Raw genomic sequence first — 23,640 nt, forward strand, 5'->3', positions numbered from 1 at the left:
CTGGGGCTCCTACACCTGCTCCCCCAACAGCTCCACATCAACTCTCTCAACTTGCCCCTCGAGTGCTTCTCTGTCAGGCTCTTGACCCCCCGGGATGGAAGAAAAAGGGGAAAGAGAAAGATTCTGGAGATGGGCTGATGGTTGAATAACAACGTGAAAGTACTCAAAATGGCAAAGTCTGGGTTATATTTTACCACAACCGTTTTAAAAGATAAGGAAGATAACACAACAGAACCTTTTTTTTTGCTTTATTAGGGCTGCACCCGCGGCATATGGAGGTTCCCAGTCTAGGGATCAAATCGGAGCTGAAGTCACCGGCCTACGTCACAGCTCACAGCAATGCCGGATCCTTAACCCACTGAGCAAGGCCATGGATCGAACCGGCAACCTCATGGTTCCCAGTCGGATTGCACCACAAAGGGGACTCCCTAACATAACAGAACTTGTAGGAGTTCCTGTCGTAGCTCAGCAGAAACGAATCTAATATCTAGGAGGATGCAGGTTCAATCCCTGGCCTCACTCAGTGGGTTAAGGACCTGGCACTGCCATGAGCTATGGTGTAGGTCAGAGATGAGGCTCAGATCCCTCGTTGCTGTGGCTGTGGCTGTGGTGTAGGCTGGCGGCTGCAGCTCCAATTCGACCCCTAGCCTGGGAACCTCCATGTGCTGCAAGTTCAGCCCTAAAAATACCAAAAAAAAAAAAAAGAAAGAAAGAAAAGATACAACAGAACTTTTCGGAGCAGTATTATTAAGAGAAACTTAACCATCCACAAACACGTATCTTGTTCAGACGGTAGTTACAAAGGGGTGTGTGTGCGCGCGTCCACACTCATCAACACGAACACCAAAGGCCTGGAAACTCTACTGTATGTAAACACGCCCCAATAAAAATCTGCTGAAAATGCAATGGGACAGGTGAACAATCAGACCAGATGTGCCGAGAAGAAAACAGAAGACAGGAAAAATCACTGGCGTCCTCCCGCTGTGTGGCGCAGCGGCATCGGCGCATCTCCGCAGCGCCGGGACGCACTGGGTTCAGGAGCGGGCGTTGCCACAGGTGCGGTGTCACAACCCGAGCTTGAATCTGATCCCTGGCCCCAGGAACTCCATGTCACAGAGCAGCCAAAAAAAGAAAAGTTACTGAGAATGCAGTAAAAAACTCTGACCAAAGTGGGTATAGAGGAAACCTATCTCCACGTGTTAAAGGTCATTTATGACAAACCCACAGCCAATGCAATATTCAAGGGAACAAAGGCGAAAGCCTTTCCGCCAAAATCTGGGACAAGACAAGGAAGCCCCCCCCCCAACACTTTCATTCAACATAGTACTAGAGCTGGGAAACCTGGACAGCTACATGTAAAAGAATGAAATTAGAACACTCCCTAACAGCATACACAAAAATAAACTCAAAATGGATGAAAGACCTAAATATAAGACCAGATGCTAGAAAACTCTTAAGAGGAAAACACAGCCAAACACTCTCCGACATAAACCACAGCAGCATCTTTTCAGATCCACCTCCTCTATTAATGACAATAAAAGCAAAAAATAAACAAATGAGACCTAATTAAACTTGAAAGCTTTTACACAGCAAATGAAACTCTCAAGAAAACCAAAATGCAACCCACAGAATGGGAGAAAGTATTTGCGAATGAAGCGACTGACATTGGATTAGTCTCAAAAATACAAATACCTCCTGCGGCTCAATACGGAAAAACAAACAACCCCATCTAAAAATGGGCAGAAGATCTAAACAGACAACAGTCTAAAGACAACATACAGATGGCCAAGAAAACACAGGAAAAGATGTTCAACATCGCAAATTCTTAGAGAAAGGCAAATCGAAACTACAGGAGGTGGAGTTCCCGTTGTGGTGCAGCGGAAACGAACCCAACTAGTATCCATGAGGACGAAGGTCTGATTCTTGGCCTCACTCAGGGGGTTAAAGATCCAGTGTTGGAGTTCCCGTCGTGGCGCAGTGGTTAACGAATCCGACTGGGAACCATGAGGTTGCACGTTCGATCCCTGGCCTCGCTCAGTGGGTTAAGGATCCAGTGTTGCCGTGAGCTGTGGTGGAGGTTGCAGATGTGGCTAGGATCTGGCATTGCTGTGGCTGTGGTGTAGGCCGGTAGCTCCGATTAGACCTCTAGCCTGGGAACCTCCATATGCCGCAGGCGCGACCCTAAAAAGCAGCAACAACAACAAAAAAATCCTTGCCTGAAAGTCATCAGGGAGTTTGAGTCTTTTAAACATTAGCCAACTGGACTCCTTGTTTGGCACCTGCAATAAATGCACTTTTTTCCTTCACCACACACACACAAAAAAACAACATAGTATTGGAAGTCCTAGCCACAGCAATCAGACGAACAAAAGAAATACAAGGTGTCCCAACTGGAAGAGAAGAGGTAAAAGGCATTATACCAGATACAGAAAACCCCAAAGACTCCACATAAAAACTCCACAAAGTGACCATTGAATTCAGGCAAGTAGCAGGATACAAGAGCAACACTCAGAAATCAGATGCACTTCTGTACACTGACAAAGAACTATTAGAAAAGGGATATAAAACACAATGTCTTTTAAAATTGCACCCCCAAAAAATACCTAGAAATAAACCTGATCAAGGAAGTGAAAGACTTATATGCTGAGAATTATAAAACATTAATCAAGGAAATTAAAGAGGATTCAAAGAAATGGAAAGATACCCTATGCTCCTTGGTTGGAAGAATTAATATAGTTTAAATGGCCATATGACCCAAAGCAATCTACAAATTTAATGATGCAATCCCTATCAAATTACCCACGATATTTTTCACAGAACTAGAACAAACAATCCAAAATTTATATGGAACCACAAAAGATCCAGAACTGCCAAAGCAATCCCGAAGGGGGAAAAAAAAAGAAAAAAAAAAAAGCAGGAGGCATAACTCTCCCAGACTTTAGACAATACTCCAAAGCTACAGTGATCAAGACAGTGTGGTACTGGTACAAAAACAGACACACAGGCCAATGGAACAAAACAGAGAGCCCAGAAACAACGCCAGACACCTCAGTCTGTTAGCCTTCGACAAAGGAGGCAAGAACATACAATGGGGAAAAGACAGTCTCTTCAGCAAGTGGTGCTGGGAAAACTGGACAGGCGCACGTCAGTCAACAAAACTAGATCACACATGCACAAGATAAACTCGCGATGGCTTCAAGGCTTAAGCATCATAAAACTCCTAGAAGAGAACACAGGTAAGACGTTCCTCCACATCAGCCGTGCCAATGTCTTCCCATGTCAGTCTCCAATGGCAATAGGAATAAAAACAAAAATGAATGGGGCCTAGTCAAATTTGCAGGCTCATGCACAGCAAAGGAAGCCATGGGGAAAATGAACAGACAATGGAACAGGAGAAAACAGTTGCAAACAACGTCACCAACAAGGGCTCATTCAACTCAAGGACCAAAAAACAAACAACCCAACTGAAAAATGGGCAGAACACCTAAACAGACATTTCTCCAAAGACGACACACGGATGGCCAACAGACACATGAGAAAATGCTCAACATCACTAATTATCAGAGAAATGCAAATCAAAACTACAAAGAGGCACAACCTCACACCGGTCAGAATGGCTGTCATTAACAAGTCCACAAATGACAAAGGCTGGGGAGGGTGTGGAGAAAAGGGAACCCTCCTGCACTGCTGGTGGGAATATAAATTGGTACAACCACTACTGAAAACAGTGTGGAGGTTCCTCAGAAAACTAAATAAAGAACTACCGTATGATCCAGAAATCCCACTCCTGCGTATATATCTAGACGAAACTTTCATTCAAAAGATGCATGCAGGAGTTCCCGTGGTGGCACAGTGGTTAACGAATCCGACTAGGAACCAGAAGGTTGCGGGTTCGATCCCTGGTCTCACTCAGTGGGTTAAGGATCCGGCGTTGCAGTGAGCTGTGGTGTAGGTCGCAGACACGGCTTGGATCCCGCGTTGCTGTGGCTCTGGCGTAGGCCAGTGGCTACAGCTCCGATTCGACCCCTAGCCTGGGAACCTCCCTATGCCGCGGGAGCGGCCCAAAGAAATAGCAAAAAGACCAAAAAAAATTCAAAAAAGATGCATGCACCCATGTTCACTGCAGCGCTATTCACAAGAGCCACAATAGAAACAACCTAAATATCCACCAACAGATGAATGGATTAAGAGGATGTGCCACAGGAGATCCCGTCCTGGCTCAGCAAAACAGTCTGACGAGCACCCATGAGGATGCAGGTTCCATCCCTGGCATCACTCAGTGAGTTAAGGATCCTGCGTTGCCGTGAGCTGTGGTGTATGCTGCAGGCTCCGCTCAGGGATCTGGCGTTGCTGTGACTGTGGCAGAGGCCAGAGGCTACAGCTCCGATTCGACCCCTAGCCTGGGAATGTAATGTGACGCAAACTGTTCCATTTAGAATAGATAAGCAATGGGGTCCTACTGCACAGCACAGGGAACTATGTCCAATCATTTGTGATGGAACACGATGGAAGATAATATGAGAAAGAGAGTATGTATAGATGTATGACTGGGTCACTTTGCTGGGTCACTTTGCTATACAGCAGAAATTGGCAGAACCATGTAAATCAACTATAATAAAAATTTTCTTAAAAATCAACTAACATCTTTCACCATATTAGCATATTAAAGGAGGAAGATTAGGATCTCCCGTTGTGGCTCAGCAGTAATGAAGCCAACCAGGATCCAAGAGGATGCAGCTTCGACCCCTGGCCTCGCTCAGTGCGTCAAGGATCCGGCGTTGCTGTGAGCTGTGGTGTAGGTCACAGACACAGCTCGGATCTGGCGTTGCTGTAGCTCTGGTGTGGGCCGGGGGCTACAGCTCCGATTAGACCCCTAGCCTGGGAACCTCCATATGCCTCGGATATGGCCCTAAAAGGACAAAAAACAAAAAACCTGAGGACCACTTAGCTTCTCTTACCAAAAAAAAAAGAAGAAGAAGAAGAAGTAAATCTGAAGAGGAATACAAAAAAGAAGTTCCCTGGTGGCTCAGCAGGTTAAGGATCTGGCGTTATCACTGCTGTGGCTCAAGTTACTGCTATGGAGCAGGTTCGATCCCTGGCCTGGGAGCTTCCGCATGCCACAGGAGAGGCCAAAAAAGGATGAATGCAAAAAGACATGCAGCAACAGGAGTTCCCACTGTGACATAATGGGAATGACGGCATCGCTGGAGAACTGGGACAAAAGTTCAATACCCAGCCGGGCATAGTGGGTTAAGGATTCAGCACAAGCCACAAATGCAGGTCGGATCTGATCCCCGGCACACGTGCACAGGGCAGCCAAAGATAACAGGAAAAAAAAACGACAAACAGCAGCAAACTAAACCTGTACTGTCCAAAGCAGCAGCCACCAGCCATGTTTTAGTTATTTGAATTTGTTATAATTAAAGGAAGTTAAAAATTTAGTTCCTCAGCTGCACTAGCCACATTTCAAGTGCTTAATAGCCACATGTCTATTGGCTATCACAATAGACATCACACTGGATAACAAAATTCCAACAGAACATTCCTATCATCACAGAAAGTTCTAATGGACAGGCCCTATTAGTAATGATAAAATTGCTCATATAAGGGCACCCCTGAGTCTTTTTATGGCCACACTCATGGCATATGAAGTTCCCGGGCCAGGGATCAAACCCACGCCTCCAAAGGGACCCGAGCCACTGCAGTCTGATTTTTTAAATTATTATTATTATTTTTTTTTTTTTGCTTTTTAGGGCCACACCCACAGCCTATGGAGGGTCCCAGGGTAGGGGTCGAATCGAAGCTGTAGCTGTCAGCCTACACCAGAGCCACAACAATGCAGGATCTGAGCCATGTCTGTGACCTACACCACAGCTCACAGCATCGCCAGATTCTTAACCCACTGAGCAAGGCCAGGGATGGAACCAGCAACCTCATGGTTCCTAGTCAGGTTCATTTCTGCTGCGCCACAATGGGAACTCCTGCGGTTGGAGTCTTAATTCATGGCCCCAGGGCGGGAAAGCCTGACCTTGAGATGATGCTATTCAGGATCAGTGGTTCCAGAAACACTCAGTTCTAGATCAACGGAGGCCAGTGTGTCCCCCAGGGAACATCTAGCAATGTCTGGAGACATTTGTTGGTCCCCACAACTGGGGCGTTTTACTAGCAACTAATGCAGAAAGGGCAACGATGCTGCTGAACACCCACCACGCATGGTCCAGCCCAAAGCGCCATCACCTGCCTGAGATGAAGTTTCTCAAACTCAAGCACCTTAAATAAGGCCAAAAAGGAAATACACGACTCTCACCCAGTCAGTTATTTCTGAACTACTGCATTACGCAATATTCTGTGACAAGAATCTGCACCACCTTGTTTGGCTAAAAAAAATGTCCCCATTGTGGCTCGGCAGGTTAAGAATCTGATGCAAGTTCAACCCCTGGCCTTTCTCCGTGGGGTAAGGATCCGGCATTGCCGTGAGCTGCGGCACGTAGGTCACAGATGTAGCCTGGATCCAGCACTGCTGTGGCTGCGGTACGGCTCCAACCCAACCGCTAGCGTGGGAACTTTCATATGCCACAGGTGCCTCCATAAAAAGCAAAAAAAAAAGATATGACAGTATTCCTTACTCCTTTATGTTTGTGTCAAAAAACCATGCTTGATACAGTTCATAAAAGGACAGATGCTGCAAGTTAAGCATGTAAACAAGGACGACGAAGTAGCCCTGATCCCTCCGACTGGTGTCCACAAACCTAAAGAAAGGACTCACAATTATGAATCAGAAAATACGGCCATCTTCTCTTCGCCAATGTTACGTGCTATTAATGTTGTCTTCCTTTTCTGTGTGTGTTTTTTTGCTTTTGTTGTTGTTGTTGTTAAATCTTTTAAGGGTCGAATCTGCAGGATATGGAAGTTCCCAGGCTAGAGGTCAAATCGGAGCTTCAGCTGTCGGAGACCACGGCCACTGCAATGTGGGATCCAAGATGCGTCTACAACCTACACTGCAGCTCACGGCAACACTGGGTTCTTAACCCACTGAGCGGGGCCAGGGATCAAGCCTACACCCTCCTGGATACTAGTTGTGTTCATTACCAATGAGCCACAACGGGAACACCTGTCAACGTTTTCAAAAATATTGTTTTGATGATTCGAGAGCAAGAATCAGAATAATATAAGCTAAAACATATTAAAGATACATTTGATATCTAGAATTGGTACTGCATTTTGATGGTGGGAATGTAACACCCAGAAGGAATGACAGGACCCGTGAGAAGTACTTGCCATCTGGAATCAGTATGTACAGAGCAGAAGATGAATGAAGCAAAGAGACGCAATCACGCTCCAAGCCTGCGCTGCCCAACCGGGCAGGCCCTACTCCCGCATGACTAATTAAACTAATTACAGGAGAAACTGAGTTCCTCCTTCACACTAGCCATATTTCAAGGGCTCAGCACCCACACGTGGCCACTGGCAACCTTAACGGGGAGTGCGAATACAGAGGACAGTACTCTAGCAGAATGAAATTAACTCTACAGATATTTGAATAAGGTTAGCTTGAGTAAGGCTACCTTGATTCACAAGATTTGATGCAATATTATTTGATGCATTGAACTGCGAAATACAGATCAGTTACAGAGCACGTCATCTGTACCAGGCACTACACTACACACTGTTAATGTAATGAAATTATTTAATCCTCGCATTAATTCCCTGGAAATTATTATTTCCCTATTTTAGAGATGAGGAAAAGACACAGAGAGGCTCAGTGATTTGCCAGGTGTCCCAGAGAAGAATCAGTCACGGGTGGAGCCGAGAAGAATCAGCCTGGCTCCAGACCCTCAATGCCACACTGCTCTCAGTTCCGCAATTTCCACAGCATGCCCTGCGTGCCACCTGATTCCTCCATCCCTCCACGGACCAGGTCACCACCACACTACTGCTGTTCCCCAATCAGTTCTCTAAACCCACCACAAAGCCACAAAATATACATAAGACCAGCAAGACTGGGGTCAAAGAGTTCCAACTATTTGAATACCCAATTAAAACATGTGGACTTACAAACTAGAATAAAATTTCTATTAACCTTTTAAGATTAAAGGTTAGACACGGAGTTCCAGTTGTGGCGGAGCGGAAACAAATCTGACTAGGAACCATGAAGTTGCGAGTTTGATCCCTGGCCTCATTCAGTGGGTTACAGATCCGGCGTTGCCGTGAGCTGTGGTGTAGGTTGCAGACTTGGCTCAGATCTGGCGTTACTGTGGCTGTGGTGTAGGCCAGCAGCTACAGCTCCGATTCAACCCTTAGCCTGGGAACCTCCATATGCTGTAGGAGGTGTGGCCCTAAAAAAACAAAAACAGTTCTAGTACTGGCTGCATTAACAAAAAGATCCTACTCAAAAAAATTATCTGCAATCTGGCATTTGTCAAGAATAAATGACGTCACTCAATTATACTGACTGAAAATGAACTTGCTGAAAGTAAAAATTCCATCTGATGACCTAATAAATTTGTAGAAAAGCCAAAATTAAATTATGACCAATCAAGATACCACATAAAGTACTGTATTAAATTACGATACCAAGATATTCTTTTGCAATTTATAAGTCTGTGGTTACTCAGAAAGCACTATTACTCCTAGTACACTTTATAATAAAACTTTTTTGCTTTTCTGCTTTTTGGGGCTGCACCCTCGGCATATGGAGGTTCCCAGCTAGGGGTCGAATCAGAACTGGAGCCGCCAGCCTACACCACAGCCACAGCCATGCCAGATTCGAGCCTCACCTGTGACCTACACCACAGCTCACGGCAACACTGGATGCTTAACCCACTGAGTGAGGCCAGGGATGGAACCTGCGTCCTCATGGATGCTGGTCGATGGTCAGATTTCGTTTCCACTGAGCCATGACAGGAACTCCTAAAACTTTTTTAAAGGAAAAAGCTTTATTTTTTAGGACCTCTAATGGCTCTTCTTTCTGACTGAACAAGAGGCCCTGGCTGGGAAACGAAAGACAGGAGACGAAACAGTTTACGCCTGGAGCACAAGGCAGGACCAACAACTGACGGAGTCTTCTGAACCCACTTTCAAAGCCACTAAAGGGAGAGAGACAGAATGAGACACAGCCTAGGAATCAGAACCTGCAGAGTTTTGGGGGGTTTTTTGTTTTTTTTTTTGTCTTTTTGACTTTCCTAGGGCTGCTCCCAAGGCATACGGAGGTTCCCAGGCTAAGCTCCAATCGGAGCTGTTGCCGCCAGCCTACACCACAGCCACAGCCTACACCACAGCCACAGCCAAGCGGGATCCGAGCCGCGTCTGCGACCTACACCACAGCTCATGGCAACGCCGGATCCTTAACCCACTGAGCAAGGGCAGGGATCAAACCCGCAACCTCATGGTTCCTGGTCGAATTCGTCAACCACTGCACCACGACAGGAACTCCAGAACCTGCAGAGTTAAGACAGAGAGTCTGCAGTCTTAACAGTCACCCTAAGACTGATGAGGCACCTTCTAAACTTTGCTTTTCTGTCCCTGTACAGTGAGCCTGATTTTTCTCACAATTACCACTGAACAGAGAGTAAACTCCTACCTCTTCTTCAGAACACAGTTCCTTGGTTTTCTAATAGTTCTTTCTCAGAAGACTTTCCCTCTTGTTAGTAAGGTTATGCTTAACTAGCAGTGATTACACAAATCTGCAGAAATGGCATGACCTGGTTTTGTACGTGCAAAACTGTGAATCTCATCTTTACTCGTCTGAACCATGGTGCAGCTTTTAATTTTGAGATGGAAGTTACAGAACATTCGAAAACTAGTCACAGATTTTTTTTAAAGACACATGCAACGTTCAAATTCAGCAAAGCAACGCATTACTTGTAAGTCAACGTGTTTTGTATTGTAAAAAACGTCAAACTACTATATTAAAACACAGAAACTGAGGACTCTTGCCACTTTCAATCCCATTTCCGAGACGGCTACTCTTAAAAGGCTACTATGTACCTTCTAATTCTGCTTCTATGCACATACAAATGCATGCAGAATTTTTTTATTGAGAAAACCGAGTCATATATTCTGTTCTGCACTTTCTCACTAATTTTGAGCATCTTCCCATGTCCATTCACATGTTTCCATTGAAAATACTACCACGGCACAACACTGAAGTCAACAATAATTTTTAAGAAAACATCTCAGGTCCACACATAAGAGTCCCCCGATGAGGTGACTTTACGAAGCCCTGTCCACCTCCCCAGACGTTTACGACTTGAGGGAGCACGTCGAGCACAGCTATGTCTCTGCGCTTTCTGTTCCTTCCCCTGCCAGCAGGACAGCTCTGCAATCAACAGCTGCCCATACATTTCAATAAAACTGGTACGAAGTCCCCCAAACCCTCCACTCTTTCTTTCTTTCTTTTTTTGATATTCTTTGTTACTATCACACAATATTCTCCCAGATATATTTTCTAATTAATTAAGCTTTTCTTCTTTTTTTTCTCTTTTAACAACCACACCCGTGGGTGGCTGTGGAAGTTCCCGGGCCAGGGGTCGAACTAGAGGTGCAGCTGCAGGCCTAAAGGCCTAAGCCACAGCCACGCTGGATCCTTCACCCACTCAGGCCAGGGAATCCAACCCACCTTAGCACAAAGTCAGATCCTTATTAACCTGCTGAGCCACAGCAGGAACTCCTAGCCAAGCTTCTCTTCCACCTCAAAAACAGCTGAGGAGAGAAGAGGGAGTGGACTGATAATAGATTCAATGTGCAGATTAACGAGGACAGGACGGCAGCCTTCGCCGGCCTTTAGACTGAGGAGCACGGCCTTCACTTCATCGAGATCTCTCTTGTTCTTCAAATAAGCTGTAGAGTTCTCTTCATAAAAATGCTGCGTTTTTCTTATTAAATAGTGTCCTGTAATTTACTTCTACGGTTTTTATTCCTAATGGGATGAGAGCCTTTTTCCTTTTTTCCTCGAGGCATATGCAGGTCCCCAGGCTCGGGGTCGAATCAGAGCCACAGCCACAGCCACAGCCACAGCACCGCGGGATCCGAGCCTCGTCTGCGACCTACACCACAGCTCACAGCAACACCGGATCCTATCCCACTGAGCGAGGCCAGGGATGGAAACGGCAACCTCTTGGCGCCTAGTGGGGTTCGTTTCTGCTGAGCCACGACGGGAACTGCCCCTTTCTCCATTCTTAGGCTGACTACTGCTGGGGAAACCTTACAATTGGTTTCCCTGCCTTTATCCGCCCTCCTTTCCAAACAGCTACTGGTTCTAGGAACGGTTTTTTGGTTAATTTCCTTGAATTTATTTTTCCGAATATCACCTGCAAACTAGGATCTTTTCCACTTTTCTTCCCAATATCTGCACTTACTCCTTCTTATCTTCCCTCCAGTAGATGCTGAATAATAGTTTTACTCGAACCCCCTATTTCACTCTGAAGACTATCACCACCTACTGGTGGTTTCAAAGAACTACTTTTCATCACCTTCTACTTCACTGCGTTCTGAATCCTAACACGCCTGTCAGGTCTCCGCGGGTGATTTCGAAGGGCTCTGACATTCCTTCTTTGGGTCACTGGCTGGGCTCCACTTGGCGGAGTGTGACACAAGCCCAAGGGCAAAACACAAATTTCATTGAACTGAATTTTTTTTTTTGTCTTTTTGCTATTTATTTGGGCCGCTCCCACGCATATGGAGGTTCCCAGGCTAGGGGTCCAATTGGAGCCATAGCCACCGGCCTACGCCAGAGCCACAGCGACGCGGGATCCGAGCCGCATCTGCAACCCACACCACAGCTCACGGCAACGCCGGATCGTTAACCCACTGAGCAAGGGCAGGGACCGAACCCGCAACCTCATGGTTCCTAGTCGGATTCACTAACCACTGCGCCACGACGGGAACTCCCTGAACTGAATTTTAAATAAAAATTTCCCACTACCTAGTATTTTGAGAAGAAGAACTCTGTTAGTGCCAGTTTTCTAATATCTAGTGCCACAGGAGAGACAAAAAGACAAGGCTGAAATAAATGAAAATGTCTACACAACATAATGCATATGCCCAACAAGAAAAGTAAAAGCTATAATCAACATTTTCACTACTGATTACAAAAAAATTTGTAAAGGCATTGTGCCTTTCCACCTAGAAGGAGCTCAGGAAACACCTGCTAAATAAATGCTCGACTGTTCCCCAAACACACCGCCTCTGGTTCTCTCAGGTCTTCATAGGAACACATCCTCTACCTGAGACACCCCCATCCGGCCGGAACCCTCCCATCTGTCCTGCAGGTTTCAGCCGAAGGACCGGCCAGGTCCAGACACCTGCTCCAGGTCCCTCCTCGGCTCCCTCACAAGGCGCTAGCATATCGCCCACCCTCTCACCACTAGCACCTGCTTGTGGGTCCGCCTTGCTCCCCGCTCAGACGGCTGCTCTCCTTGCAAACAAGGCCTCCCCCCCCCCGCCCCCGCGTCCTCCATACCCTCCCCTCACACACGCGCTGAAGAGATGCTGCAGAAGGAGGGAGTGGCCAGAGACGGAATTCTAGACCCGAACCAGCTCTGTGCCCACAGGCCAATCAGTTACCACCTCTGAATCTCAGCTTTCCTCACTTACAAAATTTAAGAATATCTCTTTTCCTATCTAGCTCACAGGACTGATGGGAGAATCAAATAAGATGGTAAGAGTTTTTCTACAGCCCTACATTGTTTTGCAGAAGGTTTTAAAATGTTAAACAAATTCCACAATAAAAACCATAAAAAACAGAGTTCCTGTCATGGCTCAGCGGTTAACGAACCCGACTAGCATCCCTGAGGACTCAGGTTCGATCCCTGGCCTCCCTCAGTGGGTTAAGGATCCGGCGTTGCCAAGAGCTGTGGTGTAGATTGCAGACGTGGCTCGGATCTGGCCTGGCTGCGGCTGTGGTGTAGGCCGGTGGCTACAGCTTCAATTTGACCCTTAGTCTAGGAACCTCCATATGCCATGGGTGCAGCTCTAAAAAGACAAAAAAAAAAAAATTAAAAATCCATTCTGGCTTTAAAACAAATATATGAGACTACTTTTCTACAAAGTAGCTATTATCACATGTGCTCTGCACTATTTTTTATTACCACTCCACACACTTATTAATAAGGACAATCTCTTACCCAAGGGAGGCGGGGGAGCAAAATGAAGGAAGTTTAAGACAATAAATAAACAAGTCACTCTTTGGATTGATGGTTCAAACAAATGCAATATTAATATTTTAAGAATACTAGACTTTTCCATGATGGCATTTCTAAAATTGTAACACATCCCCTATTTTTTATCTATTCACATAAAAAAGAAAATGGACACCAACGTCCTTTAAAATCCCTCCACAGTGAGGTCAGCAAAGCGAAGGGCAGGAGGCTGTGGATCCCACATCCCATTTGCGTAAAAAAGTGCTTTAAGAAAAGTGTGCTCCTACTAAGCTCAGACATCTTCCACACGGGTGCCAACGGAACAGTGGCCTCCGAGGAGAGGGGACGAACACCTAGGAACCTTTGCCCTCCCCATACAGCCTCCTGCACGGCGTGAGCATCTTACTATTCGGAAAAGCATCACGAAGATTCTTCTTAATCACGGATAATATTTATAGTGTATCACTCTACAAAAAAACATTCTATCATCTATAGTGTAAAAGCAAAGGAAACGAGATCATCACATATTCAAGCTGAACGTGGACAGCTCAGCGAGGGGGCCTGGGTGTGTGTGGGGGGGGCCAACAGGAAGTTCTGTACCCTGAGGGCGTAGGTATACCTTTCAGTGACATGTCCCAGCGTTCCTGTCCGAAGACCTGTCAGCAACACCACATCTTCAGGTGTGTCCCTGTAACCCGCTAAGTGTGCACAGTCAGAGAGGCTCTGGCTGCTGAGTGCCAGCACAGAAGCGTGGCCCACTCGGCTTACTCTGCTAATTATTTAACATCCTCTCAAAACTGGACGGTTAGGAGTTCCCGTCGTGGCGCAATGGTTAACGAATCCGACCAGGAACCATGAGGTTGCGGGTTCGATCCCTGGCCTTGCTCAGTGAGTTAAGGATCCGGTGTTGCCGTGAGCTGCGGTGGAGGTTGCAGCCGTGGCTAGGATCCGGCGTTGCTGTGGCTGTGGTGTAGGCCGGTGGCTACAGCTCCGATTCGACCCCTAGCCTGGGAACCTCCATATCCGCAGGAGCGGCCCTAGAAAAGGCAGAAAGACACACACACACACAAGCTGTATGGTTAGGTATATAAAGCAAAAGCCAATACCTGCAATCTTTTCGGAACAGAAAATTTCAAGATGTTTTCAGAATAGGTAACGTCACTTGCATACTGCTACGAATTTATCAGCCCTTCCTCATTCTAGTTTGTTCACCCTCAAATTTATTTTCTAGCAAGTAACCTCACCATCTCACACCAGAAGACTAAGCCGTACTTACAAGCATCCACAGAAAATACCCCCTACTACCATATGCAGGGGTGGGGGATCAAGTCGTTACGCGGAGACATCGATCTGTAAAACCCATAAACGTCTTTTTTGCTGTAAAGGTCTAATATGCTACTTTATCAGCAGCTAACCCAAAACCTAAACCAGATTGAATGCAAATGTTCACATCGAGGCAACTGCAACATCCAAGAATACATTTGAAACTTCCCATCAAGCAAAAGAGAAACAGACTCAGGGACAGAGAGAATACACTTGTGGTTGCCAAGGGGGAGGGGGGAAGAGTGGGATGCGCGGGGAGTTTGGGGTTAGATGCTGTTCTGTTTCGGTTTTGGCCACCCCAGGGCATACAGAGTTCGCAGGCCGAGGATCAGATCTAAGCCACTCTTGCAACCTATGCCACGGCTGCAGCAACACCAGATCCTGAATCAACTGTTCTGGCTAGGGGAATCGAACCTGCATCCTAGCACTCCAGAGACACCACGGATCGCACTGAACCACAGTGGAAACTCTGGACTTGGGGGTTAGTAGATACAAACTATTACATTTAGAGTGGATAAGCAACGAGGCCCTACTGCAGAGCACAGGGAACTATATCCAATCTCCTAGCACAGACCATGATGGACAATGATATAAGAAAAAGAATGTGTGTGTGTGTGTGTGCGTACATGTGTGTGTACACGTGTATATATGCACAATGTAAATGAACTATAATAAAAAAAAACTCTTTTTGTCTTTTTTCACAGTCTCACCCGCGGCATATGGAGGTTCCCAGGCTAGGGGTCGAATTGAAGCTGTAGCCACTGGCCTACACCACAGCCACAGCAACCCCAGATCTGAACCACGTCTGCAACCTACACCACAGCTCATGGCAACGCCAGATCCTTAACCCATTGAGTGAGGCCAGGGATTGAACCTGCAGCCTCATGGATACTAGTCAGGTTCATTAACCACTGAGCCACGATGAGAATGCCAATAAAAAATTTTAAAAACGAAATTCGTCATCACGCAGTAAGATGTAACATGTGCAATATTATGATATGCTGACTTACAGAAGAAACGCGGTTGAGGAGACATTTCAAGAGCTCTGAAATGCAAGTCTGGGGGTCTGGGTTCCGGATGATTCTTATCACTGACCTGTTCGGTGGCCTCCCCCTGGCTAGTCACTTGTACCTCTTTGAGCCTCAGTTTCCCTGTCTGCAGAAAGGATGGGAGATCACTTAGACTAGACTCTTATATTTCAGGGTCTCCGTCTCCTAAGAGAAGCTGACAAAAGCTACAGACCCTATTACCAAAAATGTATGTCTAGGAGCTCTCCTGCAGTGCAGCAGGTTGTCACCGGGGCAGCTCAGGTCTCTACCACGGCACAGGTTTGATCCATGGCCTGGAAACTTCCACATGCCACAGGCACCGCCAAAAAAAAAAACAAAAACAAAAACAAAAACGCACGCACACGCACACACACACACATATAATACATGTATGTATGTTTGCACCCAAAAATTGACTTACGATTTCCTTCTGATATTAATCGTGAACTCCCTAAGACCTCTGTACTGAAAGATTTCTTGAGGGAGTTCCTGCTGTGGCACAGTGGATTAAGAACCTTGAATTGCCACACCTGTGGTGTAGGTGATAACTCAGCTCAGATTCAATCCCTGGCCAGGGAACTTCCACATGCCACAGATGTGGCCAAAAATAAACACATAAATAATCAATCTTTTGAGACTGTTAAACACACTAAAGCCCTATGATGATTTTCTTGAAAGAAATATATGAGCCACCAAGTAGAAAAATGAAGTAAAAACAACTGTGAAAGACATCACTAATTACTTTGAGTCCCAAAATATATTAACAGCTAAAATACTCAGCAGTTTTATACAAACATGATTTCTTCAAATGGATATCCATCACACGCAGACAGATAAATGCTAAGGCGACCCATTCTCTTTTTCTTAATCTTCTAACACTAAGTAACTGCAGGAGATTTAACAATCTTACCTATCCCCAAATGAATTAATCTACCTGCTTTCTAGTCCCAATACCCTGTAGGTTAAGAACCACAGACTGGTAACAGAGACCTGAATCGAAAATGTGGGTAAATTATTTAGGCTCTACATGTTTCCGTCCCTTAGACTATAAAATGAAAATGAAAGTACTAACTACCTCATAGTTACTGAGGATTAAATACAGTAATATATGTAAAGTGCATGGCCTCACACATGATAAGCACTCAAAAGTGAGCTACTATTATTAATTACAATAAAATAGAACACAGCTTTCATACTGAGAAATAATGCAGCAATTGCTACTCTTCCACATTTTGGTACACATTTTTGAACAGTAAGGGGACATTGTCAAAAAGGAACTTCCTATTTTTAATAACTTTTTCTTAACAGTCTTCTCCTCTGCAAAGATTTAAAAGTATGTAAATGGATGGGCGTTCCCATTGTAGCTCAGTAGGTTAGGAATCCAACTAGTATCCATGAAGATGCGAGTTCAATCCCTGGCCTTGATCAGCAGGTTAAAGGATCTGGCGTTACTAGGAGCTGAGCTGAGGTGTAAGTCACAGATGTGGTTCGGATCAGGCCCTGCTATGGCTGTAGTGTAGGCGGGCAGCTGCAGCTTGGATTCAACCGCTAGCCTGAGAACTTCCATAGGCCACAGATCCCGCCCTAAAAAGAAAAGAAAAAGAGAAAAATAAAATTAAAAAGTATGGAAATGGATATCTATATAACACATATGAGAGGTGGTGAGATGGAGTGGAAAGGGACCTGGCTTTAGAGCTAGACAGATCTGAGTCCTAGACCTAAATTGGCCACTTAAACTCTCTCTCATCTGCGTTAACCAGTGCAAGGATTGACAGAGTACGTAGAGCATCAAACACAGTGTGTGGCACGTAGTAGAATTTTTCTCGGCCCCTCCCTTACAAGTGAAAAACTAGCTTTGCCAGAGAAAACAGAAAGTACCAGCAAGCACAAATACTAACCAACACTCAGGCCAATGATGAAGGTCGCTGATTTTATCTTATCAATAGAAGAACTAAAGCAACCGTTTTTTGGGTCAAAGCCTCCTTCCAAAGTCTGAAAAATATGGGGCCTTTAGCTCCTGGAAATTTTTCAGTTACTTCAGGAAATGGTATAAGGCAGAGATTTTTAAAACTCATATTACTGAGAAGAGTAGCTAAGTTTTTCTAGACTTAAGTTGCAAGAATCTGAAAATGTTATCTAGTCAAGTTTGTGCTAAAACAATTTACTCTGCCCATAAGGCAGCAAGTAAATCCTGCTTTTGATAAGACGTCTCAGTTTTATGAGCTACCTGGTGTTGTGCGTGAAAACCAAACTTGATAAACAGAACTACAAACTATGCTAGATTTAGTTCAAATCTTTTTAAATGTGATGCTTGAACACATAATCCAAACACCGGAACCCAAAGGGGGAAAGAAGATGCAAAAAAGTAAGGAATCTGGCTGCATTCAATTCTTAGAAAGGCTGCTTCAATTCAAGTAATCAAATAAGCCTCTAACTTCCAATAAAAATCTACAAACACCAAAGTCGTGGTTTACAAAAACAAAACTGACTCTGCAAATGCAGACAGAGCTCACTGAGTAGGTGAATACAGTTTATCCTTCCTTCTACTCCCCGCGTGGAAGGCTTTATCCTTTGACTTAGCCTTAGCTGCACTTTGAAGAAATAACCTACACTCCAAGTCGTTCCTTGTGTTGTAGTTTAAGAAAAAAGTCAAAGAGGCCCGTAGATCCAACTCTCCTCAATGCGCGAGCCACAGGCAGCTCTATAGTAAACCCAGTTTTGCCCCAATGACCTTGGTCCCTAACACTCTCCTCTCTCCTCCCTGTCGGTCCTTCCTCGTGCGGCCGGCTGCGGTTGCCCAGCCGCGGCTGCAGGTCGGAGAACGCCCTCAGGGACCCGAAGGCACAAGGGGAACAGGAGCTGCTAATAGCACCCGAGCCTGGACAGCCCTTCGCCGCCTGCACCGACTCCCCAGCGGCGCGCACAAGCCCCCGACCCGGCTCCCGCCTCCCCTCGACCCCGCACGGTGAGGGCAGTGGCACAGGAACCCGCTTCCCTTCGGTGCCCCCGTTCCGCGGCGCGGCTGGGGCGCCGGACACCCGGAGAAGGGACAGTCCGGCAAGGGGCTCAGAGGCGGACGCAGAGCCGGAGGGAAGAGTCCTGCGCCACGCCACCGCCGCCTCCTCCAGCTCCAGGCTCCCGGGAGGCCCCGGCCAGTCGCCAGCCCGGCGGGTGAGAAGGCCGAGAGCGGCAGGGTGGCCAGAGGCCGCGGGCGCGGGGCGCGGGGGTGCGGCCACTCACCATCAGAACTTTGGCCGCGTTCTCCAGCTGAGCGATCACTTCTGGGGGCCCCAGCGCCGCCGCCATCATGGTCTCTCTTCAATGACGCGCCATGCGCTGCATTCTGGGAGCGGGCGCCGGGCCGGCCAATCGCACGGCGCCCCGGGCTCGCGCGCTCCCGCCGCAGCCGTCGCCGCCGCCGACGTCGACGCGGGGTCCCGAGGTCGCGGGGTCAGGGTGGCCGGCGGGCGCTTTCTTCCTTGGCACCAGCCCGACCCGGCGCGCTTGCCCGCCGCCTCTCCCGAGGGCGCTTCCGACCCCTCCGTGTCCTCTGCGCCGCGGCCGCGTTCCCGACGGGGAAAGCGGCCTGCAGGACCCGCGGCCGGGATCGTCTCCGAGCCCCCAGCGGGAAGCGCATCCCGTGCCCGCGGTTCCCTTTCCGGGCCGCCCCGCCGGCAGCGAACCGGCAGGAACCCGGCCTGGAGGCCTGCGTTCGGAGAACGCGCTACTCGGGTTTGTTGTGCGAGGACCTCGACAGAGTGATGTCAGGTGTGGACCCCGGCGGAAAGGTCCGTCCGCGGATCGCAGAGCCCCCTTCCCTCCACCTGGACCTGAGAGCTGCTGCTGCCGTGTTCAAACCAGCTTCAACTGTTAGAAACATTGTTTGGACGAGGAGCGTGTTTTGTTCCGAGTTGACATCTACTTGCTCTAAGCTTCTACTGTACCGTAAACTTTTGGGGGCCGTTCTGCTTCTTGGGGCCACACAGAAAGTCAAACTTTATTTCAGTGTTTGTAAGCGTCCTGTTGAAATTTCTTTTTCCAGTTAAAAGTAAGCCATGTTTTGGAGGGGTTTTTTTGTTTTGGTTTTTTGGTTTTTTGTCACTGCAACAGAACTGTATTATTAGCTCCACTGAAAATGGGTTTTTTAACTTGGCATCTCTGCAGCTTGAGCTTGAGGAAGTGAATTAACAAGGTTTTTATTGTTTGAGAAAGTACCTTTTATTTCATTACCAAGGTCACAGTGAGTGCAGTTAAGGGCCTTTTTTACTCTAAGTGTTGTGCGGTTAACCTAGTGACTCACAAATAGAACACATTCACTAATGTTTCACTAAGGACTGGTGGTTGGGATTTAATGATTTTTCGACTTTTCTCTGGTGTGAAAGCAGTACCTGTTCGTTAGAAGCTGTGTTTGAAGTAAATAAGCTCTGTGACAAAGACTGATATGAGGGAGTTACCGCTGTGGCACAAACAGGGTTGGCAGAGGCGTCTTGGAAGGCTGGGAGGCAGGTTAAATCCCAAAGTGGATTAAGGATTCTGCCTTGCTGCAGCTGTGGCTTAGATCAAGACTGCGGCTAAGATGTGATACCTGGCCACGCAGACTCCATATGCCACCGGGCACAAAAAAAAACTGAAATGGCATTTTGCAACAACATAGATGAATCTAGAGATCCATCATACTAAGGGAAGTAGGTCAGAAAGACAAATATATTACTTGGATGTGGACGCTGAAATATGACGCAAATGAACCTTTCTATGACACAACAGACTTTGGTTCCAAGGGGGCTGGGGGTGTGGGGTGGGGGACGGATTGGGAATTTGGGGTTAGCAGATGCAAACTAATGTACTGAATGGATAAACCAGAAGGTCCTACTATATAGCAAAGGGAACTATATTCAATGGCCTGTGGTAAACCAAAATGGAAAAACATGTAAAAGAATATTTTAAAAACCTGAGTCACTTTGCTGTACAGCAGAGGTGAACACAACACTGTAACTCAGCTATACTGCAATTAAAGATAAAAAATAATGGAGTTCCCGTCGAGGCTTATTGGTAACGAACCTAACTAGCATCCGTGGGGACGCAGTTCGATCCCCGGCCTTGCTCAGTGGGTTAAGGATCCCACGTTGCCATGAGCTGTGGTGTGGGTCGAAGACGTGGCTCGGATCCTGCATTGCTGTGGCTGTGGTGTAGGCTGGCAGCTGTAGCTCTGATTTGACCCCTAGCCTATGAACCTCCATATGCTGCAGGAGCGGCCCTAAAAAGACAAAAAAAAAAATGATAATATGGTAAAAAATAAAATAGGCTCTCTGGTAGTGATTTTACCCTACTGGAAGCTAATGTTAAGTGTTCTAAGAATGTTTAAGGTAAACTATGCTAAACTATGATGTTTGGTAGGTTAGGTGTATTAAATACATTTTCAATTTAACACTGTGCTTATTGGGACAGAACCCTATCGTAAATCAACGAACATCTGTAAAGCAGTCTGCAAAAAGATGTCAGAATGTCTCTACCAGAGTTCCCATTGTGGCCCAGCAGGTTAAGAACCTGACTAGAATCCATGAGGATGCGGGTTTGATCCCTGGCCTTGCTCAGTGGGTTAAGGATTTTGGGTTGCTGTAAACTGTGGCATAGGTCAAAGATGTGGCTCAGATCTGGCATTGCTGTGCCTATGGTGTAGGCCTGCAGCTGCAGCTCTGATTCAACCTCTAGCCTGGGAACTTTCATATGCCGCAGCTGTGGCCCTAAGAAACAAAATAAATATATGAATAGTAAGTCCTGGAGAAGGTGTGGAGAAAAGGGAACTCTCCTACACTGTTGGTGGGAATGTAAATCGATGAAGCTACTGCAGAGAACAATATAGAGGTTCCTCAAAAAAACAAAAATACCATATGATCCAGCAATCCCACTCCAAGGCATATATCCAGAAAAGATAAAAATTCAGTATGTCTCTACCGGAGTTCCTGTTGTGGCTCAGCAGGTTAAGAACCTGACTAGTATCTTTGAGAATTGGAGTTCGATCCCTGGCCTCGACCAGCGGGTTAAAGATCTGGCTTTGCTGAAAGCTGCAGCTTTACATTGCAGATGCAGCTCAGATCTGGAGTTTCTGTGGCTGTGGTGTAGGTGACATCTGCGACTCCTGTTTTACCCCTAGTCTGGGAACCTCCATTGGCTGCACACTTATGCTGCCCTAAAAAGACAAAAAGAAAAAAAAAAAACCTAATTTGGGGAGTTCCCACTGTTGCACGGTGGGTTAAGAACCTGACTGCAGGAGGAGTTCCCATTAAGGCTCGGTGGAAACAAATCTGACTAGTACCCCTGAGGACCCAGGTCCGATCCCTGGCCTCGCTCAGTGGGTTAAGGATCTGGTGTTGCCGTGAGCTGTGGTGTAGGTTACAGACACGGCTTGGATCTGGCGTTGCTGTGGCTGTGGTGCAGGCCACTGGCTATAGCTCCGATTCGACCCCTAGCCTGGGAACCTCCATTTGCCTCGGGAACAGCCCAAGAAATGGCAAAAAGACAAAAAAAAAAAAAAAACCTGGTACAAATGACCTATCTATAAAACAGAAATAGACTCAGACACAGAAAACAAACTCATGTTTACCAAAGAGGAAAGGAGGGGAAGGAGTAAATTAGAAATTTAAGACTAACAGATACACGCTACTATATATATAAACTAGGTAACCAACAAAGACCTACTGCATAGCACCAAGAACTGTTTTCAGTGTCTTGTAGTAAAACCTCTAATGGAAAAGAATCTGAAAAAGAATACATGCACATATAACTTTTTGTTTGTTTGTTTTTTGTCCTTTTAGGGCCACACACGTGGCATGTGGAGGTTCCCAGGCTAGGGGTTGAATCGGAGCTGTAGCCACCGGCCTACGCCAGAGCCACAGCAACCCCAGATCCGAGCCACGTCTGCGAACTACACCACAGCTCACGGCAACGCCAGATCCTTAACCCACGGAGCGAGGCCAGGGATTGAACCCGAAACCTCATGGTTCCTAGTCAGATTCGTTTCCGCTTCACCAGGACGGGAACTCCACATATAATTTATAACTGAATCACTTTGCTGTACACCTGAAACCAATACAACACTGTAAATCAAATATACTTTAAAAAAAGAAAACAGGAGTTCCCGTCGTGGCGCAGTGGTTAACGAATCCGACTAGGAACCATGAGGTTGCGGGTTTGGTCCCTGCCCTTGCTCAGTGGGTTAACGATCTGGCGTTGCCGTGAGCTGGGGTGTAGGTTGCAGACGCGGCTCGGATCCCGTATTGCTGTGGCTCTGGCGTAGGCCGGTGGCTACAGCTCCGATTCGACCCTTAGCGTGGGAACCTCCATATGCCATGGGAGCGGCCCAAAGAAATAGCAAAAAGACAAAAAAAAAAAAAAGAAAGAAAAGGTAAATCTACCCTAAAATTCATATGGAATCCCAAATAGCCAAAACAATTTTGAAAAAGAACAAAGCTGGAGGTCTCACACTTACTGCTTTCGAAACATTATAAAACTATAGCAATCAAGACAGGGTACTATTGGCATAAAGACAGACATACAGACCAATACAGTGAAACAGCCCAGAAATGAACCCTCACATACACTCCGATGATCTTGGGCAAGAGTGCGCAGACTATTCAGTGGGGAAAGGAATATGCAGCGATTTCTTTTCTCACAGTTTTTTTTTTTTTTCTTTTTAGGGCCATACCCACAGCATACAGGTTCCCAGGCTAGAGGTGTCATCAGAGCCACACTGCCATCCTATGCCACAGCCACAGCAATGCAGGATCTGAGCCACATCTGCGACCTATACCACAGCTTGCGGCCACGCCTGATCCTTAACTCACTGAGCAAGGCCAGAGACCAAACCCTCCAACTCATGGCTACCAGTCCACTGTGCCACAACAGGAACTTCCTCAGAATTGTTTTTAGCCACACCCACAGCATGCAGAAGTTGCCGGGCTGGGGATCGAACTTGCACCATACCTGTAAACACAGCCATGGCAATGACAACACAGGATCTTTAGCTCACTGTGTCACGAGGGAACTCCATGGATAGTGATTTCAACAATGGAGCTGGGTAAACTGGAGATCCACGTGCAAAAGATGACGCTGGGGAGTTCCCTTGCGGTCCA

The 23,640-nt window shown here is 46.6% G+C and overlaps 1 protein-coding gene across 3 annotated transcripts in view; it reads right to left on the reverse strand.

The window, feature by feature from the left end:
• Positions 1-18,860, reverse strand: part of XPO4 (exportin 4) — a 105,008-nt gene extending 86,148 nt beyond the window's left edge. For 2 of the 3 annotated variants that reach the window (XM_047756264.1, XM_047756261.1), the window contains exon 1: positions 18,752-18,860. In XM_047756264.1, the coding sequence (XP_047612220.1) occupies positions 18,752-18,820 (69 nt within the window). In that variant the 5' untranslated portion in view covers positions 18,821-18,860. The remainder of the gene's footprint in view (positions 1-18,751) is intronic. The other variant, XM_047756263.1, reaches the window with a different exon arrangement.
• Positions 18,861-23,640: the final 4,780 nt, after the last annotated feature.

The sequence above is a fragment of the Phacochoerus africanus genome, chromosome 13, assembly GCF_016906955.1.
Source record: "Phacochoerus africanus isolate WHEZ1 chromosome 13, ROS_Pafr_v1, whole genome shotgun sequence".
NCBI lineage: Eukaryota > Metazoa > Chordata > Mammalia > Artiodactyla > Suidae > Phacochoerus > Phacochoerus africanus.